Here is a 23,904-nt window from a genome sequence, read left to right as displayed (position 1 = left end):
GGTCACGTATTGATTCCACACATCTTGTAGGCTAGTGGTTTACCTCTCGATCTGTTTCCCCTTTGTCACCAGTAGCAAACACTTACAGAAATCTTGAACAACGCCATGTTTAGCCTACCTCTTTACACAGCAAGTGATCAGTGCATCTTAACCGTTTTACTTCATTTGAATGCTTTCCGTTTTATCCAGACGATACAAACAATAGCTATATCACGGTAAACATTAAAGGTGGTGGTTGAACGCTAATAATAAATACGTGAGCACTAAATCCGCCCTAGTGAAGATACTAACTTATAGTGCGTTTCGCTCGGTTGCGGGCCATAAGGATTTGCTGTATCTTAAACATTTACACAACCTCGCTCGTTTCAGGGTAAATATGACACGAAGAGCCTCCAGATGGAACCAAATTTGCAAAGAATATTTCCGCAATATAATGTAGTATATGTACCCAATATAATTCTATAAAACTGTTATGTTTTGGCTTTGAATTTGCTCAGCTGTAGCAATTGCATCCCTGATCCTTGAGAGTGATCTCCCACGCTGATTTATTTTAAGGAAATACTACATACACTTTAATCGTCAAATGAAGCACCATTGAGAAATATATTTCAACAAAAACATGTTTCTAGCATTTACTTTAAATATACCTGTAGGCTCAAATGCGTTCAAAGCATTAGGTAGCGTAATATGCGATATTTTTATCGGTGGGAAGACAATGACGTTACCATCACATCTGTCAACACTTATGTTGACACTTAAAAACTCCACTTAAAAAAATATATTAAAGTTGAACCGTCTGCCTGTCTTGTCGATCGCGGAGACTTGGTCAGATGACGTCATGCCGTGAAGACCTGCCGATATTGTGTGTATTCTGTAAGACGGAAGTTTGAGGTCACGTGAACACCCTACGTGCCAAAAACAAAATGACCGCCCGATGTTAAAGCAGTGAGGAAAAGGTAACTTTTTGCCACTTTGCGAGCGATTCAAAAATAGGCATTTTCCTGTGCAATAAGGTTGGGAAGACGGTTTTCTTCACCTACGCCTTATGTTACTAAGGGGATCACGTGGTGTCTAGCGTCCGATCCATCTTACAGAATTGAAAAGCCCTGAAAAGCATTGACAAAACCGTGCTTTTCCTGAAACTATCGTATGACTAACTCTATAATTACCCGTACGCGTACACCTCTTTATAATCATCCTGAAACCATATAACTGAAACAGTGTACAACAAATGTTTTGAAAGATACCGGAGTTGTATTCGATCCTGGAAAAGCGTGTAGGCCCACAACATAGCGACTGAGCGATACGATGACCGATTTTCGCTCGCATACGGCCACCGTAGATGGCGCAAACACGTTCCCGTTCCGTTTGTCTGACACGAATTGGACATACATGGACTTATGGTAATACCCGTGGAAGATCTGTGTCGGTTTCGCAGTTTTCATAGCAATTTCGAGCGACAGACCTGCCTGCTGCGACACAAAGATTCATACAGTTGAACCAGTTGATCGTGAGTTGCAGTGACCGTAGTCGCTAAAGACCAGTGAATGTAACAATCGAGCTAATCTTATGTGTTTTAAACAAGTATCACCGGGAGAAATAAATAAGGCTTGAATTATACAGAATGAAAACAACGATTGGTAAGACATTGAAATACCGAGTTCCTGTTGTGGGCTTCAAGGTGCGGCATGCTGTAGGGTACCACGCGTACACAGCGGCTTATAGGCGCGGTGTGAACTGCACTGGAGGTCCACCCTTTAGTCTTGTGGCTGTTGCAGGGCAAAGCCCTGCGGTTTTTTACAGTTCGTGGCACAGGCTGCTGTTTCAAACAAGCAAGTAACTAAACAACTTCTGCTTTTCGGGAGTGAAATCGGGACATCTGGTGGTGGAGAGTGTGTGGGTGGGTGGGGGGTGGGGGCGTACACATGAAAGCCTCGTCTGTCGGCCATTTATTTTAGCAGGCATAGTTGAATTAGTAAGTCTCATACGACTACGATCGGGTCCTCGGTTATCGAAGAGCGTTTTGGATGAGATCTAGTGCATATTTTGTCAATTTATGGCATTTTTAGGCCATGTATGTAACTTTACAATAACCTGCGTTGTGTTACTGAAGTCGCAAAGCCACACCTGGGCATAAAATAATCTCGAAATTAGTTAGTAATAGTACAGCGATTGTCAGTGGCTCGATCATAATGGAGTAGATTTTCTGATATTTGATCACCAAATTCTACCATTTTTTCTAAACGATCGGGATCGATTCAGGGAACATAAAAGCATCTATGTGCAGTTTGGAAGGTCCAGCGCTGGGGTTCAACTTTAAAAATTTTTCAGTCATATGACGACAAGGAGGCATTAGGTGTTTGTACATTTACTGTTTCTTCTTGTAGCAATATATGCCGTCAAAGTGCTGCAGCCACTGAAGTATCATGCCGACGACACTAGACATGACACCTCACCCAGTCACATTATACTGACACCTGGTCAACCAGTCATGTTTCCTTGCTCTAAACTCTCAGTGCTGAGCATATTTTGGAAGACGATTTTGCAATTGGTCTGTTTGCTAATATTATATTTTTCCTACTCTTCCCCATAATAATTGTACAACCTTTCGTTCAAAATCGGTCATATGAGTATAAAACAAGTCCTGGTTGGCCTACTGGCAAGCTTACCGTTCCAGTTAAACATTATTATGAATAGGTAAACGTTTGGACTGGCCTATTACAAGGAAGACCCTGTCATGGTATGACCGAAATCATGTTTACGGGGACTTTACACCTTTAGCAAAATCAAAAAGAAACAAATATTCACCCAGGCTAGATATTCGAAGACACTTGTTACATTATGATTAAGCATGTTTTTAACATATTCAATAAAACAGGCACCATTGTATTCAGGACTATAGTATTTTAACTTTTAGGAACATATTACAATACTTTTGAATATCCATTAATTATGTTAAGTATTTTGTGGTAATTTTTAAGCATGCATTGGTAACATTTTACTGATTTAAATTACTGAGACAATGTACAATATTCAATTTTAAACTCCAAACAAGTCTTGCATGTTATTCACCAGTTTCTATTCCGGGAAAGAATTACTATGCATTTACTGACAGTATTTATGATTACATGTCTAACGCATTACTATACCACGCAGTCAAACAACTTTCTAGGTGTGGTGAAAATGCGTTAGAAAAGCGTGCTTATATTGTCAAGTTAAACATGCACTACAAGGCAAAATATCACTGGCGTTGTGAGAAGTGAGTCGGAGATGTATACGTATACGATAGTGCACCCCATAGTTTCCCTTTGTCAACAAAAGCCGCTGTATGTGCTGACAAAAAGCTAGTATGACATTTAGAGTTGAAATGCTGACGTTTACTTCGATCAGTGTACGACACCCTGCCCGTATAAGACTCATACAGAAACGCCCAAAAGGTTCACATTACACCCAGCGTAAGCAATGTGTGTTTTACATAATGACACAAAATAGATGAGTAAATATCGGTACAATGTGAATGTTCAAGCGATAAAGCCACAAACGCACAACGCTGGGGCATAATTCCTCCTGAGAACAGGCTAAGTTAAAATCGTCCTGGGTCAATTACCGAGTCTCGCGCTATTTATAACATAAGTAGGTCAGTAAATGCGGGAAATGTACAAGCCTATATATAACGTCACGGCATGTTATCGTTTCCGCTATTTTGACGGTTGTCCACAGAAGACACAAAAAAAGCGGTTCAATCAAACTAAACGTTGCTTTACTTTTCAGTAGTAAAAACATAAAGAACAATTAGAGCTGAGCTCGCCACAGATATGCAGCATTGAAGCTGACCTCCCGAGGACAGGATGCAAGGCCTTGGCTCAACATTGCATTCCCAAAATACCCACTACCGCCTCAAAATGCACACAGACATTCATTAGCTGTGTTTCACTAACTGTAACGCTAAAACGTGAGTTTCAGAATATGACAATATAGATTTTTTCCAGTCAAAAAGCCGGCGTTTTACAACACAGATGATACAAACATATTTACCAAATATCAAATGTTTGTTCCAGTGATTCCTGAACCCCTACTGAGACCGACAGTTTCCGTGGAGAAGGCGGGTTAATGAATCATATCCGAGAGACCCGGTCAGGCACTCCGCTAGGGTGGTGGAGGATACCCTAAGCCTCAGGCAGGCAAGGCGACCTCTTCACAGATGAAAGCTACCAAGTCGTACCACTATTGCGGACCGCTTAAATCGCGAGCGCTGTGCGGTCCGTAAGAGCTAGAAACCCTTTGCACCCTTACACCTTCCTACTGAATGGACTTAGTGAAATGCTCGATTGACATACTGAAACAGGTTTCTCTCTCATTCATAAACGTGCAAAAACTCCTCGTGGATGTAGGATGTTTGGCATGGTGACCTACATAACCCGAGCAGATTCTAAAGGTGTTGAAGTCTTTCTTACCATGCAGTATTTGTGAAACCCAACTGATGTGAGCAAGATACAAATAAGGACTGGGTTCAACACGCTTCCAACAAGCTCACACATAGAGCTTAGAGCAAGAGGAAATTGTAATACAAAGGGTGATACGTAAAAGCAGTTATATATGAGAAAGTCATGGGTGATAGTGATACTAAATAAGGCAGTACATATAGCTCATTGTTGTATGCCTAGCTATACAAATTCTCAAGTATATCGTTAAATGAAAAAAAAATATAAAAAAATAAATGAAGTCTTTTATATTAGGAGATCCTGCGAATCAGCATTATCCGATGAATGGGTTAGCATCTAGGCCCAGTTTCACAAAGATGTCGTACATGTGTGATAATGACACATATAGGACAGTGTTACAGTAATGGGATGGCTAACATATCGTACGATAAGAAATATCGTACGAAACTGGGCCTTCCTCTATTTGACCTTAATTCATCCACAACTAACAGGCTATTACACACATGAACAGTAGACTGAAGAGTACTGTTTAGAACCGTCTTGCCTCAGACCGACACACCATTAATATTTTCGAGCAGTATCATGTAAAACAACGCTGGTCCCTTGTGATCGCGTCGTCTGACGAGTTGTCAGGGAAACCTCTTGACAAAAGAGGCAGCACTCACAAATCAAGCTTGAAAGCCCGGGGCCAGTTTCCCAGAACTATTTTAGGCTTAAGCCCCAAACTTTAGCCTTCTGTATAATACAAAATGGTTGAAGCTGCATGATTAAATTAGAGTTCATAATACCACAGTACAGAATTACAGGTCACTGTTTGCACATATTGCAAATATTTAGGAGTTTAAACTGGTCTGCAATTTTAAGTTAAAGCCCAAAATGGCTTTGGGGGCGCAATTGGTTAGCACGCTAGCGCAGCGTAATGACCCATGAGTCTCTCAATGCGGCCGCTGTGAGTTCAAGTCCAGTTCATGCTGGCTTCCTCTCCGGCGGTAAGTGGGAAGGTCTGGCAGCATCCTGCGGATGGTCGTCGGTTTGCCGTGGGCGCTGGCCGGTTTCCTCCCACCATAATGCTGGCCGCCGTCATATAAGTGAAATATTCTTGAGTACGGCGTAAAACGCCAATCAAATAAATAAATGAACAAAATGGCGTTGTGAGACGGGCCTCAGCCAGCTACTGGTTTTCCATTCATGTTTTAATGTTAAGGAACAAAATATATCCTGTGTCCATCAGATAAAAATATATTTATATATTTTTTTATCCTTTCTGGAATGTTGAATTAATGACTGACCGTAATCAGACTTGTCAAATGATGACATGGTGACAGCCAGTACGAATCTATTAACACGGCTAGTCCTATGAGGCCAAGATTCCAGTGACTTGAAGTTGTGCTTTACATGCTGTCTGGATGGCTGTAAAACATGTAATTGAGCTTACGGCTTTTCCTTTGCCACGGTTTGATTCCCTTAGTGTGAGTTTGGAGTGTTTTATGCGGGGACATGCCGTTCGCCCTGTTGGTTGTATCCAGTCCTTCTTTGTGGCTCTTCAGTAGGACTTGGGTACCCGTCAGAGGTAGTGAGGGACACACCCACCCATCCTTCCCTTTACTTCGGACTACCTTAAAGGGCTGAAGGGGGCAGTTGGAAAAGATCGGATTTGGTGACCAGAGAAAACAGCTATCCAGCCCTGGTAACTTCCGACCATTGATAAAATAATGTGTAACTTTGTCACACAATTGGTAAAGTATTATAGAACGTAAGTATTGGGATTAAAACTTATTTTCGGTACTTGATCTGATTGGTCGCGCTCAATACTTCGTAAACGTTATTATTCTATAAAGCTGACAACGCTTTATAAAGGATACGAGTTCCCCTTTGTTCTTCACTCTGCTAATAGGCCTCCCATATCATGACAAGGTGACAGTCGACATTTTATTCATTTACAGTTTAACGCCATCAGTTGACAGCTAGTATACGCAAACAGTACAATATAGTTTTAATATATTTTTATTTGCACAATACAGCGAATAATATCACACATTTTCAAATATATTTATTTATTTATTTGACTGCTGTTTTACGCCGTACTCAAGAATATTTCATTTATTTATACGATGGCGGCCAGCATTATGGTTGGGAGGAAAACGGGTAGAGCCGGAAAAGAGACATCTGCACTGAAGGTTGGTTCGACGTTGTATGATCAAACAGGTAAATTTGGCCGCTTCTCACACATCAATCTTTCCATGATCAACATCTGAAATTCAACTGCCATACTTAAACTGTTGTGCAAATGAGTGTATCCGGACGCCAATCAACACTTCCTTGGAAACTCCTCTTAATAACTGAACCACTAAGATAAATCAAAAGGCCGGGATTAACATTTTTAAATATTATGGAAAAGGAAAACTAGCAAAATCTTCCGCCCTCCCCCCCCCCCCACACCGCTCAACACCGGTCATCTTCACCCCAGCCTACGTGTGTTACGTGATTAAAACCTGATGTGACTGGTCATTGGTCCAAATATGGTCAAAGAAGGCCACAGACTAATCCAAAATTTCAAATGTAGTTTACTACGTTGAAAAAATTCTAAAAATATAAATTGAACTATATTGACATATTCTTCAGATTAATGTTTTCTTTGCCTTTAGTAAATCGCTCACGCACAAACGCACGAAAGAGCTGGAGGGAAGTAAACTTCCAGGCATAGTCGTTCAGTGGCGCTGTACTTAAACTGGTAAAGTTACATGGACTACTGCCCTGCTGAGTACATATGTATCTGGGTTAGAGCTTAGGGTTATCCTGGGAGGCATTCATCATATATATCACTTCTCATTTACCGTCCTGTCATACCACTGTAAATGTCAATGTTAAGGCCATCTCCGTAGTGAATTTGGCAGTTGGTAGGCTAATACCACTTCCAATGTTACATGGCGGAAACTTTGGAATTGACTTCATTCGCTGGATAGTTTCACTAAAGCTGAGATTTCAACGTTCTCCGCAAGATTTTCCCTGATGGTGATTTGGGAATACTCTCCAGGAATCCCACCCCTCCGCGAAGTCGTTTAAAACTTGTCACTTTCTCTGTAAAAAGCATACTCGAAGATAAAATACATAAAAAGAGTGCAAGAAAACTCTAGCTAATCTTGCTCCTGTCAAAATAGATTGTTCCCTAAAGAATTAACTGTCAACAGTAAAGCGATAATTGCCAAAACGAAGTGATTCAGAAGAAAAATGTGATCTTACAGTGATTTATTGTGAGGTACCACGACAAAATAACAAGGTATAACAACTGACATGACAAAATATGAAAGAATTTTCATGAAATAGCTGACAAATAGAACTTCGCCAACGTTATTACGCCAACAATTTCTGATTTGTTTGAATCTTGTCGTCAGTGAAGACAAGTTTTATTACAACAACAGGCGTAAATTTATTTATTATGGTTGGTGTTTTATGCGGTTCTCAAGAATATTTCAATTAGGCGACGGCGGCATGCATTGTGGTGGGAGGAAACGCAGCAGAGCCCAGGAGAAACCAACGAACATCCGCAGATTGCAGCAAACCTTCTCACGTACGGCCGGAAATAAAGCCAGCATAAACTTGAACTCACAACGACCGCACTGATGAGAGATTCTAGGGTCATTGTGCCTCAACAGGCTTAAATAGCTGCACTCTCCTTTCACACAAAAGCAATTCGTTTTTCACCTACCATCGACAAATTTTTTAATAGCTTCCGCCGTGACGTCACTGGGGACACCTGGCTTGAGGACGACGTAGGCTCTTGGGAGTTCCCCTGCCTCGGGATCGGGGACACCGATTACAGCTGCATCTCGTACCCAGGGATGAGTCAGTAACAGGCCTTCCAATTCAGCGGGGGCAACCTGGGGCAGAATGGAAGTCTTGTTTAAAAATAACATTCGCTGCCACGATATAGCTTCATTACTTGTGCATACTGCAGTTCTGTAAAATTTGTTACATTTTGTGTGAATGTCTTCAAAAAATTATACTGGTACACGTCAATTTTTCTTATGCGCGAACTTAGATTTTATCAATATGACTGTAAGACGCCGCAAAGCAACATGTATTTACCACCAGTGCAAAGTTGATGTCTCCATTTTCTTGGTTTGATTAGATTTAATTATGAACTGTGCTCTTAGTTGTAAAATTCGATTTTGAAATCTGACTAGGAATTTCTTGAAGAAAAAAAATGTAAGCTTTTGTTATCATTGAAACTATACTTTGAAAGAAAAAAATAGCTTCGCTTTCCTCATCGAAACAGGCGTTACGCGATTTATTCCACAAGATATTCTCATGGAAATCTATCTTTAATATTAAGACAAAAACAGTACCTGTTGGGCTTTGTACTTGATCAGTTCTTTGACACGATCTGTGACAAAGAAATATCCATCTTCATCAAAATGACCGATGTCACCTGAAACAAATTTATTATTTGTAAGAGATCGTGATAATGATAGTTTACGTGACCTCGATTAATTAATTTTAATCGGATAACTGTTTAACGTTTTAAAGAATCTTTTACATATACGTAGAAACCGGAATACCAAGAGTAAACCACCGTGAACTGATAAATCTCCTAACTTAAAGTCTCAGCCGAACCAGTCTGAACTGGATTCGAATCAAACAGTCATATCATACATGTAGGTCCTTGAGATAATTGACTTCGAGCGAGTTTTTAATGCACTAGTTTAATATGCCAACGAGGGGCCTGAAATACAGAACGTACTCTGCGCGAGCCGGATTTATCACTGTTTTCTTGGAATACATGAGACTCAATACTACGTCACCGATTTGCGCATAGAACGTCAGTGTAAAGGCGATAATGAAAATAGACTACACAGCCTTGGTCTGACTTACTTTATGCCGAAAAGTTTCCCATTTTTTGAACAGAACCATTGCACTTTAAAATTATAAATTGATATTCCATTCTTCTCGCTCTTATCGAATCTTACAACTCCTGTGCTTTCTTTAGCATGGTGCCTTGATGTGAAAAAGGAAAAATATTACAAACAACCACTTCAGCTTTCTCACCTGAATGCAGCCAGTCTCCTTTAATAGCGTTTGCTGTAGCCTCAGGATTGCGGTAATAACCAGCCATAACGTTCGGTCCCTTGATGCATATTTCACCGCTTTGTCCCGGTCCCAGCGACTCTCCTGTTTCCAGATCTACTACCTGAGAAAAGTTGATATACCTGTACCGGTGAATGCATTGCAGTTTGAAAGATATTTCCATGAACAGTTGAAATAAAACCCTTGGTGCGTTCACTCTGCACATGAAGAAAACACCGAAGAATGGATTGATATGAGAGTTCCATTTTTTACTGACACGCTGTGTCGGTGGGCCTTGAACGAGGGTTGCGGTGTGGTAGTGGTGGGTAAGCGGGGAGGGGACAGTGAAGTGCTGGTGTGGAACTCTTCGTGGTTCACTGGTTAGCGTGCCAGCTAGCGCTGCACATTAACTCAGGAGCCTCTCACAAATGCGGTCGCTGTTACCTCAAGTGCAGTTCATGCCGGCTTCCTCTCTGGTCGCCGTATATGGGAAGGTCTGACAGCAAAACGGTGGTTTATCCCTAGGCTCTGCCCGGTTTACTCCCACTGTAATGCTGATAGCCGTCGTACAAGTGAAATATTCTTAAACACGGCGGAAAACACCAATCAAAAAATAAATATTTATTTATTTATTTATTTTATTGGTGGTTTACGCCGTACTCAAAACTATTTCACTTATACAACGGCGGCCAGCATTACAGTGGAAGGAAACCGGTAAGAGCCCGGGGGAAGCCCACGACCATTCGCAGGTTGCTGGAAGACCTTCCCACTTACGGCCGGAGAGGAAGCCAGCATGAGAAAAAATAAATAAATGGGCCTATAATGCGATTAAACTACGTGGTGCGACAGAAAAACAAATTTATTAAATATGCCATTATTCAAAATTTTCCAAACGTAGGAGTAGTTAGTAAATATATAAGACTGAGGCATAGAGAGCAAAACCAGAGCAGCGACGACAGTGTGATAGACGTACAGCATAGAGAATAAAACCAGAACAGCGACGACAGTGTGATAAACGTACAACACACAGAGTAAAACCAGAGCAGCGACGACAGTGTGATAGCTAAAAAATAATTACGTATGATCCGTGACATACGGCCTCTTTTCAATTTAACTCTTTCATGGTTTTATTCCAAGTGTTAATTCGTGTAAATGTTCAAATAGTAAAAATACCCCTCTTGCGCCATGGCCTACGTAGAATTAGGTACGTCCGCCTGCCTCACATTGTAGTACAGGTATACATTGCTGGTGTTTTATTAATATTTCACCTTTCAACCTGAAATTTTCTTAAAAGTGTTCTAATATCCATTTGATGCTGTGATTGAAACATCAAAATCTTCCTTCTTAAATATTTTAATAATTGTTTAACAATGTTATCGTTTTTCTGGCCCAACTGATGTAAGATTAATTGGCCGTGTCTTTGGAAACGCCGTTTTGTGTTCGTCGATTTGGAAGTGGGCAAGGAATGGTAAAATAGAGGTGTGAGTACAGAGGTTTTCTGGATCAATAGAGCTTTAAGATTATCTATAAAATCAACTATATCAGAAAAATAAGTTTTGTTTAAATAGTATACCTTTAAGGTGACACTGGACATAGCCTGGCCCACGGATCCGACGCGAACTGGACGGCAATCAATTGTGGCTAATGGTGAAGTCTCAGTTAGACCATACCCTAAACAAAACAGAACCACAACAGGGTTGCTCAGTTAGCTGAATGCTAAGGTTTGACATGGATGTCATAGCTAAATCCGATACTTGTTTGACGAAGCTTACAGTCAGAATATACTTCATGTGGTGAGAGGTTCTTACATGGGCTCTATATATGAAACTAGTTCATGTATGGTTGATGCAGCGTTGATGACAAAATGAGTAGCTGTAACCCTAACTGAGGTAAATTGACAAGAGACCGTATTTCACCGGTTACTTGTGATCATTTGCTATCTATCACACTGTCGTCACTGTTTTGGTCTCACTGGCTGTGTTGTACGTCTTTAGTTATATCTCTGCATAAACCAGGGTTCTTCTGAGGGACTAAGTATCCCAGAGGCCTGGTCCCTGCCGGTGGACTAAGTATCCCAGAAGCCTGGTCCCTCCTGGTGGACTAAGTATCCCAGAGGCCTGGTCCCTGCTGGTGGACTAAGTATCCCAGATGCCTGGTCCCTGCTGGTGGACTAAGTATCCCAGAGGCCTGGTCCCTGCTAGTGGACTAAGTATCCCAGAGGCCTGGTCCCTGCTGGTGGACTAAGTATCCCAGATGCCTGGTCCCTGCTGGTGGACTAAGTATCCCAGATGCCTGGTCCCTGTTGGTGGACTAAGTATCCCAGAGGCCTGGTCCCTGCTGGTGGACTAAGTATCTCAGAGGCCTGGTCCCTGTTGGTGGACTAAATATCCCAGATGCCTAGTCCCTGCTGGTGGACTAAGTATGCCAGATGCCTGGTCCCTGCCGGTGGACTAAGTATCCCAGAAGCCTGGTCCCTCCTGTTGGACTAAGTATCCCAGAGGCCTGGTCCCTCCTGGTGGACTAAATATCCCAGATGCCTGGTCCCTGCTGGTGGACTAAGTATCCCAGATGCCTGGTCCCTGCCGGTGGACTAAGTATCCCAGAAGCCTGGTCCCTCCTGGTGGACTAAGTATCCCAGAAGCCTGGTCCCTCCTGGTGGACTAAGTATCCAAGAGGCCTGGTCCCTGCTAGTGGACTAAGTATCCCAGATGCCTGGTCCCTGCTGGTGGACAAAGTATCCCAGAGGCCTGGTCCCTGCTGGTGGACTAAGTATCCCAGAGGCCTGGTCCCTGCTGGTGGACTAAGTATCCCAGATGCCTGGTTCCTGCTAGTGGACTAAGTATCCCAGAGGCCTGGTTCCTGCTGGTGGACTAAGTATCCCAGATGCCTGGTCCCTGCTGGTGGACTAAGTATCCCAGAGGCTTGGTCCCTGCTAGTGGACTGTATCCCAGAGGCCTGGTCCCTGCTGGTGGACTAATTATCCCAGAGGCCTGGTCCCTGCTGGTGGACTGAGTATCCCAGAGGCCTGGTCCCAGCTGGTGGACTAAGTATGCCAGATGCCTGGTCCCTGCTGGTGGACTAAGCATCCCCTAACCCTGGTCCCTGCAGGTGGACTAAGTATCCCAGAGGCTTGGTCCCTGCTGGTGGACTAAGTATCCCAGAGGCCTGGTCCCTGTTGGTGGACTAAGTATCCCAGAGGCCTGGTTCCTGCTGGTGGACTAAGTATCCCAGAGGCCTGGTCCCTTTGCATTTTTTTAATGTTATTGTACATTAAATGTGATGACAACATAGCATTTTGTTTACCTAATTCTGCTTAAGCCAGGGTGCTCTTGGGCATGTGACTTGCTACTATTTAAGCATTTACACGAACAGTTAGAATAAAACCCTTACTGAGGTAAAATGGCAAGACTGTAATTCACAGGTTACCTATGATCATTTGCCAGATATCACACAGTCGTCGGTGCTCTGGTCTTACTCGCTGTGCTGCACGTCTATTACATAGTCGTCGGTGCTCTGGTCTTACTCGCTGTGCTGCACGTCTATCACACAGTCGTCGGTGCTCTGGTCTTACTCGCTGTGCTGCACGTCTATCACACAGTCGTTGGTGCTCTGGTCTTACTCGCTGTGCTGCACGTCTATCACACAGTCGTCGGTGCTCTGGTCTTACTCGCTGTACTGTACGTCTATCACACAGTCGTCGGTGCTCTGGTCTTACTCGCTGTGTTGCACGTCTATCACACAGTCGTCGGTGCTCTGGTCTTACTCGCTGTGCTGCACGTCTATCACACAGTCGTCGGTGCTCTGGTCTTACTCGCTGTGCTGTACGTCTTAGATTCTAATAATGGTTATTATAGGCTTCATCAGTTATGGATTTTATCTGTCACACACTTGGTCATGTAAGCCTTACCTGTGGCAACAGCATCATGTATTGTTGACATTCTGTCACGCCGTATTACATAAGATAGACTCACTAGCCTGCAAATCCCACGTTACCTCGAGATATAACCGTTCAAGGGGAAAAACTCAACATGCAACAACGTGAGATCATCGATCTCGTTTGTTCGGAATCACTTGCTCTTTGTTTACACGGAGTGTGTATAGTCTGTGTGACTTTGCGGTATAACTGTATGACCATTCGTAATTGGTGTATGTTGAGATTTTTCTCTTTTAATTTTAAATTACAATAGTAACCAAGGCATGGATGGCATGACAATACGTAACCAAAATTGTGCTGACCTTTGCGAGACTAACAGTAGCCAAGAAAATGTGGTTTGTTTGAAGGTGTGTCATTTGGATAACAATGCCACTGGTGTAACGCCAAGGGGACAAGGAAAATCTTCTCACTTTCGAAATCCTTCCCCATGTGAAGAAAGAAAAACTACCTGAACTACTTTTCTTACGTACATATCCGTCACATGTGTCAAACTTAGAAGGGGTTCCCTGACTGCGAAAGCCAGAGGGACTATGCTTAGCACAGGTTCTGTCAAAGGATAATAATGCTTCTGAAAGGAGAGTTCTCAAGCATACAGTCGCTAGTGGTTGCAATTTTGAATTTGTGGCCTCTGCCTAGAGAATATCTCAGCCAATGAAACAGCTTCGGTTAAGCAATGGCGGTAACCAGCACAAGATGTACCAGAATTTTTTAGGCTGTTTCAGCAGGAGAGGTAACCAGGGTCCAGGCAGAATTATCTAACAGCAGACGGACTTCGTTTTGTCTTGCACCGACTGAAGATTTAACTCGCCTAACTAGCCTTGGAAATGGAAAAAGAAGTTTCGAAAAAAGCTTTGTCACTACAATGTACGGGGTCTTCGTCGCTATTTGTGCTATACTGTCTAACTAACCTTGGATAAAGTCTTCTATACCGAATCTCTCTCTGAATTCAGCCACCTGGTCCCCTCCAATGGGCGCGGCCCCACATAAAGCGGCTCGTATCGCAGACAAGTCGTATTGACGGATGTCCGGGTGCTTTAGCATGAACACACAAACCGGCGGCACTAGGTGCAGAATTGTGATCTAAACAATGGTAAATTATCAGACATTTGTTTGGGAACTTGCTAACAGACCTATACGTAAAACTGAAATGTACTAAGCATATTATGTTTGACGCAAAAAGCATTTCGACCTAAAATATTATTATGTTTTCTTCATACCCATAAGTTCTAATAATCAATTATACGAATAATATATGACGGAAATAGAAGAACTTAACATTTGGTGAATCTTTTATTTCAAATGTAGCACATACGCTTTGTTTTATGCTTTACATACATGTATTATTTGAAATTTACGTCATTTCATGAGTGGTTTTGCTATAAACAGATACGTATCACTATACGTAGATTCGAATATGTAATTATTTGAAGCGTGGTCACGTTTACGATTCTGTAGTTGGTTACGTGACCGAACAGTACCAGGGTAGTAATAGTCACGAGTGGTTCATGACTCGCATAAAAACATCCGATTTGATTTAAAGCGATTATTTACCATGAAATAAATTTATAAGAAAATATTTATAAGAATAATAAAATTTATCAGAGTAATAAAATTTATAAGAATTTTGAAATTTATAAGAATAAAGTTATAAGAATGAATTTATAACACACGATTATATAGAGAGATATATTTACTCTTTCTTGCGACATCGTCTGGAGGAAAGACTCGTCAAACCTGGGGACAATGGACATTGACAATCCTCCATTTAGGCAGTTCAGGATCTTTACAATCAGCCCGTAAGCGTGGTAAAATGGCAGATAAGCCAAAACCTTGTCTTCTCCAGCTTGAGTTGGGAATGACTGGCTGAAAAGTGGCATCAAAGTTATTTGTTACAATTGCTTGAGTACATGATTAATACAATAGAAAGACACAATACCAACGCGAAACTTAAGCTGGAAATGACGTCTTCAAAATTACAAGTTAAATGATAAAAACGAAAGTGACATTTATAACACATTTTACAGGTCATTTCGTTAGACGTTCTTCAATAAACCATTTCGCTGCCAAAGACAGCGCTTTGAAGAAACCTTCTTTAATTCACAGTTTATTATGCAGGGGCGTAGGCTGATGAGTGTGTGTGGGGGGTGGGGGTGGGGTTACGGGGGGTGCGGATGCGAGGCAAAAAATGTTTCGTTCAAGTCGACGAAAAAACATTTAAGCCTATATTTCTTACCTAGCTATTAACATTCATTCCACAGATATTTGCTGTAGCCTATATTGGCCAGTATTTCAATTTCGTACCAATTTACGAAATAGTATATAGGCCTATTTAGAAATGTTCTGTTATGTGAACCATTCCATATTGTTCCTAGTGAAAGACGGCGTGTTTTACAGAACTACCTCTCTTGAATCGTGCCGTGCAGGCAGCAGAAGCCATTTCCGTTTGGCGGACAAGACAGATGCCGCAGTTTTACTTGTACTGTTTGTAACCCTGGAACCCATGATAATAAATACTATATATTCAGGGACAGCCTGTTTTCAACCCCACCTAATGTGAAAATGAATGTGTACACAATGGCAAAATCTGCATTTGAAACACGTCGAAATCACTCAGATTCTCTCTCCGGCAATCTAATAACCCGGAGCTTCCGGGCCCTAGGCGGCCCCTGGACCCTCGCCTAATAGACTGTGATAGTCGTTCCGCTCTTATCAAATCCGCACCCCCCCCCCCTCCCCCGGTGAAGATCCATGCTACGCCTCTGATATGCTGTGATCTTCTGTTAGGTTAGACAGTGAGAAAGTGAGAACGTCAGCAATCATAAAATAAGCATGAACATCTTGTCTCAATTTCATGTGCCACCTTGGTGAATCTAGTTTTATCGGAAGAGTACATATGCCCACATAAAAATGATTAAATAGTACCAACTTAGCCCAATGTCTTCTTGGCGTCAACATTTAATAAAAAATCAAATGAAAACAATATACAGAGGTCCCAACAAGCTAATCTAATCAAACAATAATTACAGTAAATCCGCCGCACCTGAACTGCATCATGTTGACAAGAACGTTATGGTGAGTAAGCATAACACCTTTGGGCAGACCAGTTGTTCCACTAGAGTACGACAGAAAGGCCATGTGCTGGAATGGGTCGACTGGCTCAGGATGCGAGTAAGAACGTCCATCATCCTCCATTAGCACCGAAAAGGGAATCCAGCCTTCGGCACAACCAAAAACAATCTTCATCTGGAATTTGAAGACGATATTGTTATGTGTGGAGAACTAAGCATTCCAGGCTGATGATGATTCCTGAAAGCATAGTCAAGAATTATAAGGCGGCCTTCAGATTTAAGGTTAGAGAAAACTAGTGTGTGTCCGGAGTAACCACCGTCCTACGCCATACCTTGCAAAGTTCCTGACTACATGTAGCAGCCGATTGGGCAAAGGTAGAACACTCGCAGGGTGCAAGGGCTTTAACCTTCTTAGCCAAGGGCGCCCCAAACCTGAGGATTTAGTCCCCTCTCCACGCTTTGCATTGTAGAATTGAGGGACTGCTTTATTTACACAGAATTTTAGCTCTTACATTGGTGTCGCAGTTTGTAAAGCTCAACTTGAGACAAAAACAAGATTTCCATAAGTAATGAACGCTCAGTCTCAGCGAGCTTTCAAAGGCTATTGGCAGGGCTTTGATGGGAATAACCCCTGTGCTCAAAGTTTTGAGGATCATTTGCCGCTCATCAATACTGCAAACACATCATATTCGCGCAGATGAATAAAATCTGTGTGCAATGCACATAAATAAATAAATGTATGCCAGAGTTTTTGCCATTTTATAAAACATATATCTTTCTAATAGAGGAGAACTTAAGAACAGATCTGGCACAATGTAGGTGATCGCTTTGCGTTGGCAAAATCTCTACAGACGTTGCAACGGTAATGCGGGATGACTCCACCATTAGCAAGGTCACTGTAGTCCAGTCTTGAGTGAAAGTTACAGACCGTCCGTTCACACATATGTGGTTCCCTTATGTTTTAAACTTTCGGCAGTTGAATAGTTCGTGATCTCTATGATTGAAAATTCGAATGTTTTCTGTAAAACACAGATTTCATGGAAACCCTCATAATATAATTTATCAACTTCTACAAGCTTCATTAATCACCAAGGAAACAAACCTTTACCGCTGTGTTGCCCTGACTTGCTCTGTCTATGTTCACAGTAAGACCGTTTCCTCCGACAACGCATGAGGCCTGAGACAACTCTAACTGTCGTTGCAAATCATCTACAACAACAACAGCAACACGGAATGCATATGGCTTAAGAGTTAAAACTCACACCTTTCAGAGTTAGTTAATTAGCAGTAGTAGCTATGAAATTGTAGGAGACAGACAATCAGACAATAAAACGACCCTCTTTTCGATATTTCAAAAAGTTCGTTATCTACAAAGATACTGGCATGTTTTGACGCTGAGCATCTTTGTGGCTCGAGTGTGCTTTCACAATTAGCCACAGAAATACTGCTTGCTCACTTGGACAAGCGTACTTTTCACTTGGCATGGCATTTACCCCCACCTCTAATCGTAACAAATCCCACACACAACATCTTGACTTAATACAGCGTTCAATAAGGAAGAAAACAAGACATTGTTCGACAGAAGATTACAAAAATACATTATTCTTACCCACTGTGGAAGCTGGGTTGACAGGGGAGAAAACTGCGCCTAGATTGAGAACAGCTACACACAGCACAGGAAACTCCAGGCAGTTAGTAGAGCACACTAACACTACATCCCCTTTCTTGATTCCCAGTTTAGACAGGGCGCTGGTCACCCGGATAACGGCGTCACGGAGCTGCGTAAATGACATGCGCCTGCCCGTAGGGATATCCATCTAGTGAACGATATTCCCAAAAACTATAGGGCTTACAAGAACATATTAACATTTTAATATGGGAGAATTTCTACTTATTGCCAAACGGTCGGCTCGGATATCGGTTATTTAATAAAAGAAAGAAATTCCAATGTCAACTGTGCTGGTTATGGTAGCTAATCATGACAAACAAGGCACTAACTTGTACAAGTGATTCCGAATAATTAATGTGTTCCATCTAGAGAATGTTGCTAAACAGCATCTCCGTAATTAATTTACTAACATGCATTGCAGCCGACAGTTCCAGCTTTTATCTGATAGTGGGTGAACAATTTAAAGCATACCGATTTTCTGGGTGTTTCTACACTATGAAGGTTATAGTTTTCCTGAAAATGTGGCGCTATTTCCACGTTGAACTTGTGCCAACCCTCACTTATATGCAGATGGTGCCGTTAAGCATGAGGACCATAAAGCCAGGGCTTTTCCCATGCGGGGCACGACAGAAAAGCAGTGGGAAATTTACCACAAGTACATATGCATGACCAGCTCGTCCATATATATATATTGTGGAAAACAACGAAAAACATGCCATAATTGTTGTGTTTGAATCTCCTCCTTGTCCAATTTGAACACCAGTACCAATTTGGATCAATCTGGTTTCAAAGAAATAACGAACACGGCATTTTTGACCATCAATTCACAGTATGACGCAGGATCACCGTGTAAAATAACTAATATGCGCCCTTGTGCCACAATACAGACAATAATTTATGGACAAGTGAAGGAACCAACGGACATTGTGAAAAACAGGTCATATTTAATCGGTATATAGCACTGGTTAGTAGCACGTTCACAGCGGTCATGGTTTTATGATAAATAACTGATCGTGACTATCCTTAAATTTTTGTTTAAAGCATACGCTTTAGCGCCAGGGTTAGAATAAAATTGACAAAAATAATAAGGAAAAAACTAACTTAATGCATCAGAAGTCGATTCCACAAAGCCCTTTCAGACTTAAGTCAAAATTTGAAACAAAATTTTGGACCTTATTTTCAAGCTCTATACACTGAGATTTTGGCCACCTCATCAATATAACCAGAAGACAAATGTGTCAAAATTTCATGTTTCAGCACCAAACAGTAAGTGGTCTGAGCAGGTTTTAAGTTAAATCAGAAAAGGCTTCGTGGAGTCGGATCCTGTAGCATACACCTCAACCTACAAATAAACTCAGTTATATTAACATTTGCTAACGGTGAAAGGCTGGACGATTTGTGAATACGTGATCAACCCTGGAATGGTGATGGAAAGATAGAGCCGGCCTCACTTTTCTATCATCTGTCCTTCAGAAAGAAACCGACATGTAGACTGACTCATAATCTATTGTTATGTATGACTATTTAACGTTTTCATGTACTGTTAGTCTTTTTTTTTATGTTGTTGTTGTTGAACTGTCTGTAAAACTGTACGTCTCATTTTATATATAAAGCATTGTTTACATTGTAATGTTGAGTCACTGAGTCTGTTTTCTGTTGCTGTTTTCAATACCGTAACACTATTTAGACAGGTACATGTCTAAATACTGTTTATCCATTACCATTAATGAAATAAAATGAGAATGAAATATTAAACGACTGCTTAAACCCATATCATGTGAGATCTTCTACAATTCGTCTACGGCATCCCATGCTTGGCCAGTGTGTTATAAAGTGTTAACATTTGAAATGAATTTAGGTCTTGCAGCAATCTGCGGATGGTCGTGGGTTTCCCCCAGGCTCTGCCCGGTTTGCTCCCACCATAATGCTGGCCGCCGTCGTATAAGTTAAATATTCTTGAGTACGGCGTAAAACACCAATCAAATAAATAAATAAATAAAATGAATTTCACCGACATTTCACTCTATAATAAAATATTTTCCTCAAAGTATAAGTAGCTACCCATACTCATTTAGTAAAATTTAATATAAGTCTATTGCAGCAATGAGAGCAAAACCAGAGCAGCTAAGACAGTGGGATAACTGCATGGCAAATGGTCACATGTGATCGGTGAAATACGGCCCTCTTGTAAGTTTACCTCTGTTTGGGTTTTAGTCAAGCTGTTCGTGTAAATGCGTAAATACCATGAATAATAGCCCTCTATCACCATGACTTAAGCAATATTAGGTAAAAATTGCATTGATGTGAAGTGTCATTTAATAGACGTCACTGACCTCGGATTGCTCGAATTCTGTGTTGTCATCACATTTACCAAATACAGTTACAAAAACAATATGGAATTATGTTAAGAAAATACAGCGTTGGGATTCATGACTCCATCCAAACCAGTCTTAAGTTAATAATATGATGGATAATATTATAGGAAAATTTATGTCTGCCCAATATTTATTTATTTATTTCATTGGTGTTTTATGCTATACTCAAAACTATTTCGTTGTACCACGGCGGCCAGTATTATGGTGTGAGGAAACCTGCTGTTAGAACACAAGCCAGCACCCAGATGGTTACACCTTCTGATACGCTTCAATCATTCTTAGTCCGCCGTCAAATCAGGAACAAGCTTCAATCATTCTTAGTCCCCCGAAAATCATGAACAAGGTTCAATCATTCTTAGTCCGCCGTCAAATCAGGAACAAGCTTCAATCATTCTTAGTCCCCCGAAAATCATGAACACGGTTCAATCATTCTTTGTCCCCCGTCAAATCATGAACAAGCTTCAATCATTCTTAGTCCCCCGTCAAATCATGAACAAGCTTCAATCATTCTTAGTCCCCCGTCAAATCATGAACAAGCTTCAATCAATCTTAGTCCCCCGTCAAGTCATGAAAAAGCTTCAATCATTCTTAGTCCTCCGTCAAATCATGAAAAAGCTTCAATCATTCTAAGCTTCCCCCCCCCCCCCGTCAAATCATGAAAAAGCTTTAATCATTCTTAGTCCCCCGTCAAATCATGAACAAGAACCTTGACCCAGATGCAAAAATCTGCTTCATCGTGCTTTAAATCTTAAACATTTCTTTGTTGTGGCTTAGAAAATCGTTTGTTGTAGAAAATCGGTATGGCTTTTGCAGTTAAGGAAAATCGCGCAGACAGTTCTATTTTAAACGCTTATATACTATATTATCAGGTTTATATCAATCATCCACTTTTCGACAACTCTAACACAGTTGATGATAATTCCCATGTATTTTATCTTAGCAACACTCGAATCGCTGTCTTCTACTGGCTATCCTAATACACCACATCGTCTGTCGATTAATCTTGATAAAGCACAGCCCTGTGAATATTAGCAAATCATGTAGCAGCGTTTGAGCACGCTTCATAAGGTGCTAGTGAAGGTTACTCGTCAGATATTATTACTACACTAGTTGAAAATACCTCGTTAAACAAAAAAATTACAGAGGCGTGTAATCAAAACTTCAATGTGATTAAAGACGTGCAGCATAGAGAATAAATCCAGATCAGCGACGACAGTATGGTAGCTGGTAATACGGACACACGTAACTGGTGAAATACGGTCTCTTTCCACTTTACCCCAGTCAGGGTTTCATTCTAACTGTTCATGCAAATACTTAAAAATAGCAATGATGCTAACTGCAAAATATTAGACGTCACTGGTCTAGAAGTAGTCAAAATCCTGTGTTGGGACCCGGCCTCGTGAATGCTTAGTCCACATCAGACTGTCACAGTGAGATAGATGTGAGCTAAGGTCAGAATGAAGACCTTACAGATCTGCTCCAACGCTTTTAAATATAGGACAATATATAATACAGGCCTGTAAACGTACAAGTGCTTCTTGGTTTCCATGCTCTTCCAGTTTTCCCATCAGATATTTCCCAAGAGACAAGTGGGGACAGGGGACAGAGGGCCTTGGGCTGTAGACGATATTGTCTGTGCCGATCAGACTTGCTAACCGCCTTTCTGTTCCATGGAAGAAGGGACGCCGAAATGCCCCACCATAACTTCGGCGCATGAACTGCCCAACAGCCTTGTAGCGGGTAGTACTGTCCGCATAAGCATGTCGCCGTAAAAACTTCTTCTTTCAACACGTGTTATTCTATACGATGTATACTAGAGTAAGTAAACTCTCTAGAGTCAAAGGTGTACAAGGTAAGATCATTTGCGGTTAACCTGCAATACACGGACCAGGCTGTATGTACTTTTAACGCCGCTTCCTTATGCGCACACCTCTCTCGTGAAAATAGGCCTAGATGTAATCAGCTCACATGCGCTATCACATAGGACGGAGAGGATGTATGTCACAGTTACTCCTATGTCATGTAATGGCTGCACGCATGATATTTTATCATGACCTATATTACAATGTGAATGATAAAACTGCATGTTGTTGCTGCTTTATAAGGTAAACAATGAATATCGTTGTCTTGCTTGGTCCTTATCAATGATAAATACAGTAAATCAGTATTTTTTAATCACTTGTGCATGCTGAAATAGTTCTGGCGTTTATACTGATATTTAAAACAAACTACATTCCAAACCATAGCAATAAAACTACATAGGAAATGTGCCGTTGTACCTTTCCATGGATTTCCATACAGTACAGTGAAGAAAAGCTGTTCAGTTTCAAATAGATGACGCCTTTCAAATATAAATGAATTCCTTTCCTTGATAAATTACCTGAAGTGTAATTACAGGATTACAGGCCCTCTTTATCTGCCAACATTCATGCCCCTAAAGGGACATGGACCCTTCCCTGCTCTCACTGTTGGACCATAAACAGCTGACGACTATGGCTGAACAGTTTGTACGTCCGTTGCAGATCGTTTCACAACATGGCCTGCACACTTGGGAATTTCCGTCAGTAATTTACCCCCGATGGCTTTCAACCACCTGTAAAACTGACCACCATCGTAGATGTGAAAAAAAAAATCGTTTGTATAGCTCTGTATGAGACGCTATAGTACAAGGTAAAGATATATGCGATACGTGTCCTATATTTGGCGCGGGTGAAAAAAAGCTTAAAAATTCTAAACCCGGATCAGTGCCAAAGCTTTATGGACTGGTGATTGTCGCAGGGCCAACCGGCACTGTGCACAGAATTTCATCCAAATTTATGCATAACGCTTTCTGTAAAGCTGCTGACTGATAGGCAGACAGACAGTTAGCCAGCTTCTTACATCGTTATGTGTAATAAACTGAGCAGTTTTAAGCATGTATTGTATATTTCCCTCCGCTGGGCCAATACATAGGCCTATGCACATATCCATACAAAGTCATACATAACTGTCAAGCATAAATAATATATAAACTTTAAATAATAGATAAACTTTAATGTCTTACGAAGGAAATGCTCATTTGGCTGGTTTTGTTCATCTAGTAACAGTTACGTATCCTTTCTATAATAGTACAGTGCTAGTAATGACTGAGCGGTCAATTTTGAGTAATTTAACAACCAGACGATTTAAAGGTAGAAAAAGACAATAAACGTTGAGTGAAAATCAAGTATCGACAAAACGTGAAAAAATACTCCGAAGACTATAGTTTTCGAAAAATGCATAAGCTTTCATTTCAGAGAATCCACATTGTGGAAAGGGTATTTACATCTGCTGGTGTCCGGAAAAACAGTTATATATAACTATTTCACTTTAG

At 41.3% G+C, this 23,904-nt stretch overlaps 1 protein-coding gene across 2 annotated transcripts; it reads right to left on the bottom strand.

The window, feature by feature from the left end:
* Positions 1–6,893: 6,893 nt before the first annotated feature.
* LOC135468982 (uncharacterized) lies at positions 6,894–22,463 on the bottom strand. 2 transcript variants are annotated; one of them, XM_064747491.1, is made up of 11 exons: positions 22,082–22,463; positions 18,118–18,325; positions 17,611–17,717; positions 16,481–16,683; positions 15,135–15,303; positions 14,349–14,520; positions 11,080–11,177; positions 9,489–9,630; positions 8,789–8,871; positions 8,149–8,320; positions 6,894–7,520 (listed from the first exon to the last, which is right to left on the bottom strand). In XM_064747491.1, the coding sequence occupies exons 1-11, from the start codon at positions 22,265–22,267 to the stop codon at positions 7,411–7,413; spliced, it is 1,650 nt and encodes a 549-aa protein (XP_064603561.1). In that variant the 5' UTR covers positions 22,268–22,463; the 3' UTR covers positions 6,894–7,410. The 2 variants fall into 2 exon arrangements, with proteins under 2 accessions (XP_064603561.1, XP_064603562.1); XM_064747492.1 differs by having other exon boundaries at positions 17,617–17,717.
* Positions 22,464–23,904: the final 1,441 nt, after the last annotated feature.

Source organism: Liolophura sinensis, chromosome 6 (genome assembly GCF_032854445.1).
Source record: "Liolophura sinensis isolate JHLJ2023 chromosome 6, CUHK_Ljap_v2, whole genome shotgun sequence".
Classification (NCBI taxonomy): domain Eukaryota; kingdom Metazoa; phylum Mollusca; class Polyplacophora; order Chitonida; family Chitonidae; genus Liolophura; species Liolophura sinensis.
This window is presented reverse-complemented; position numbering and strand designations above follow the sequence as displayed.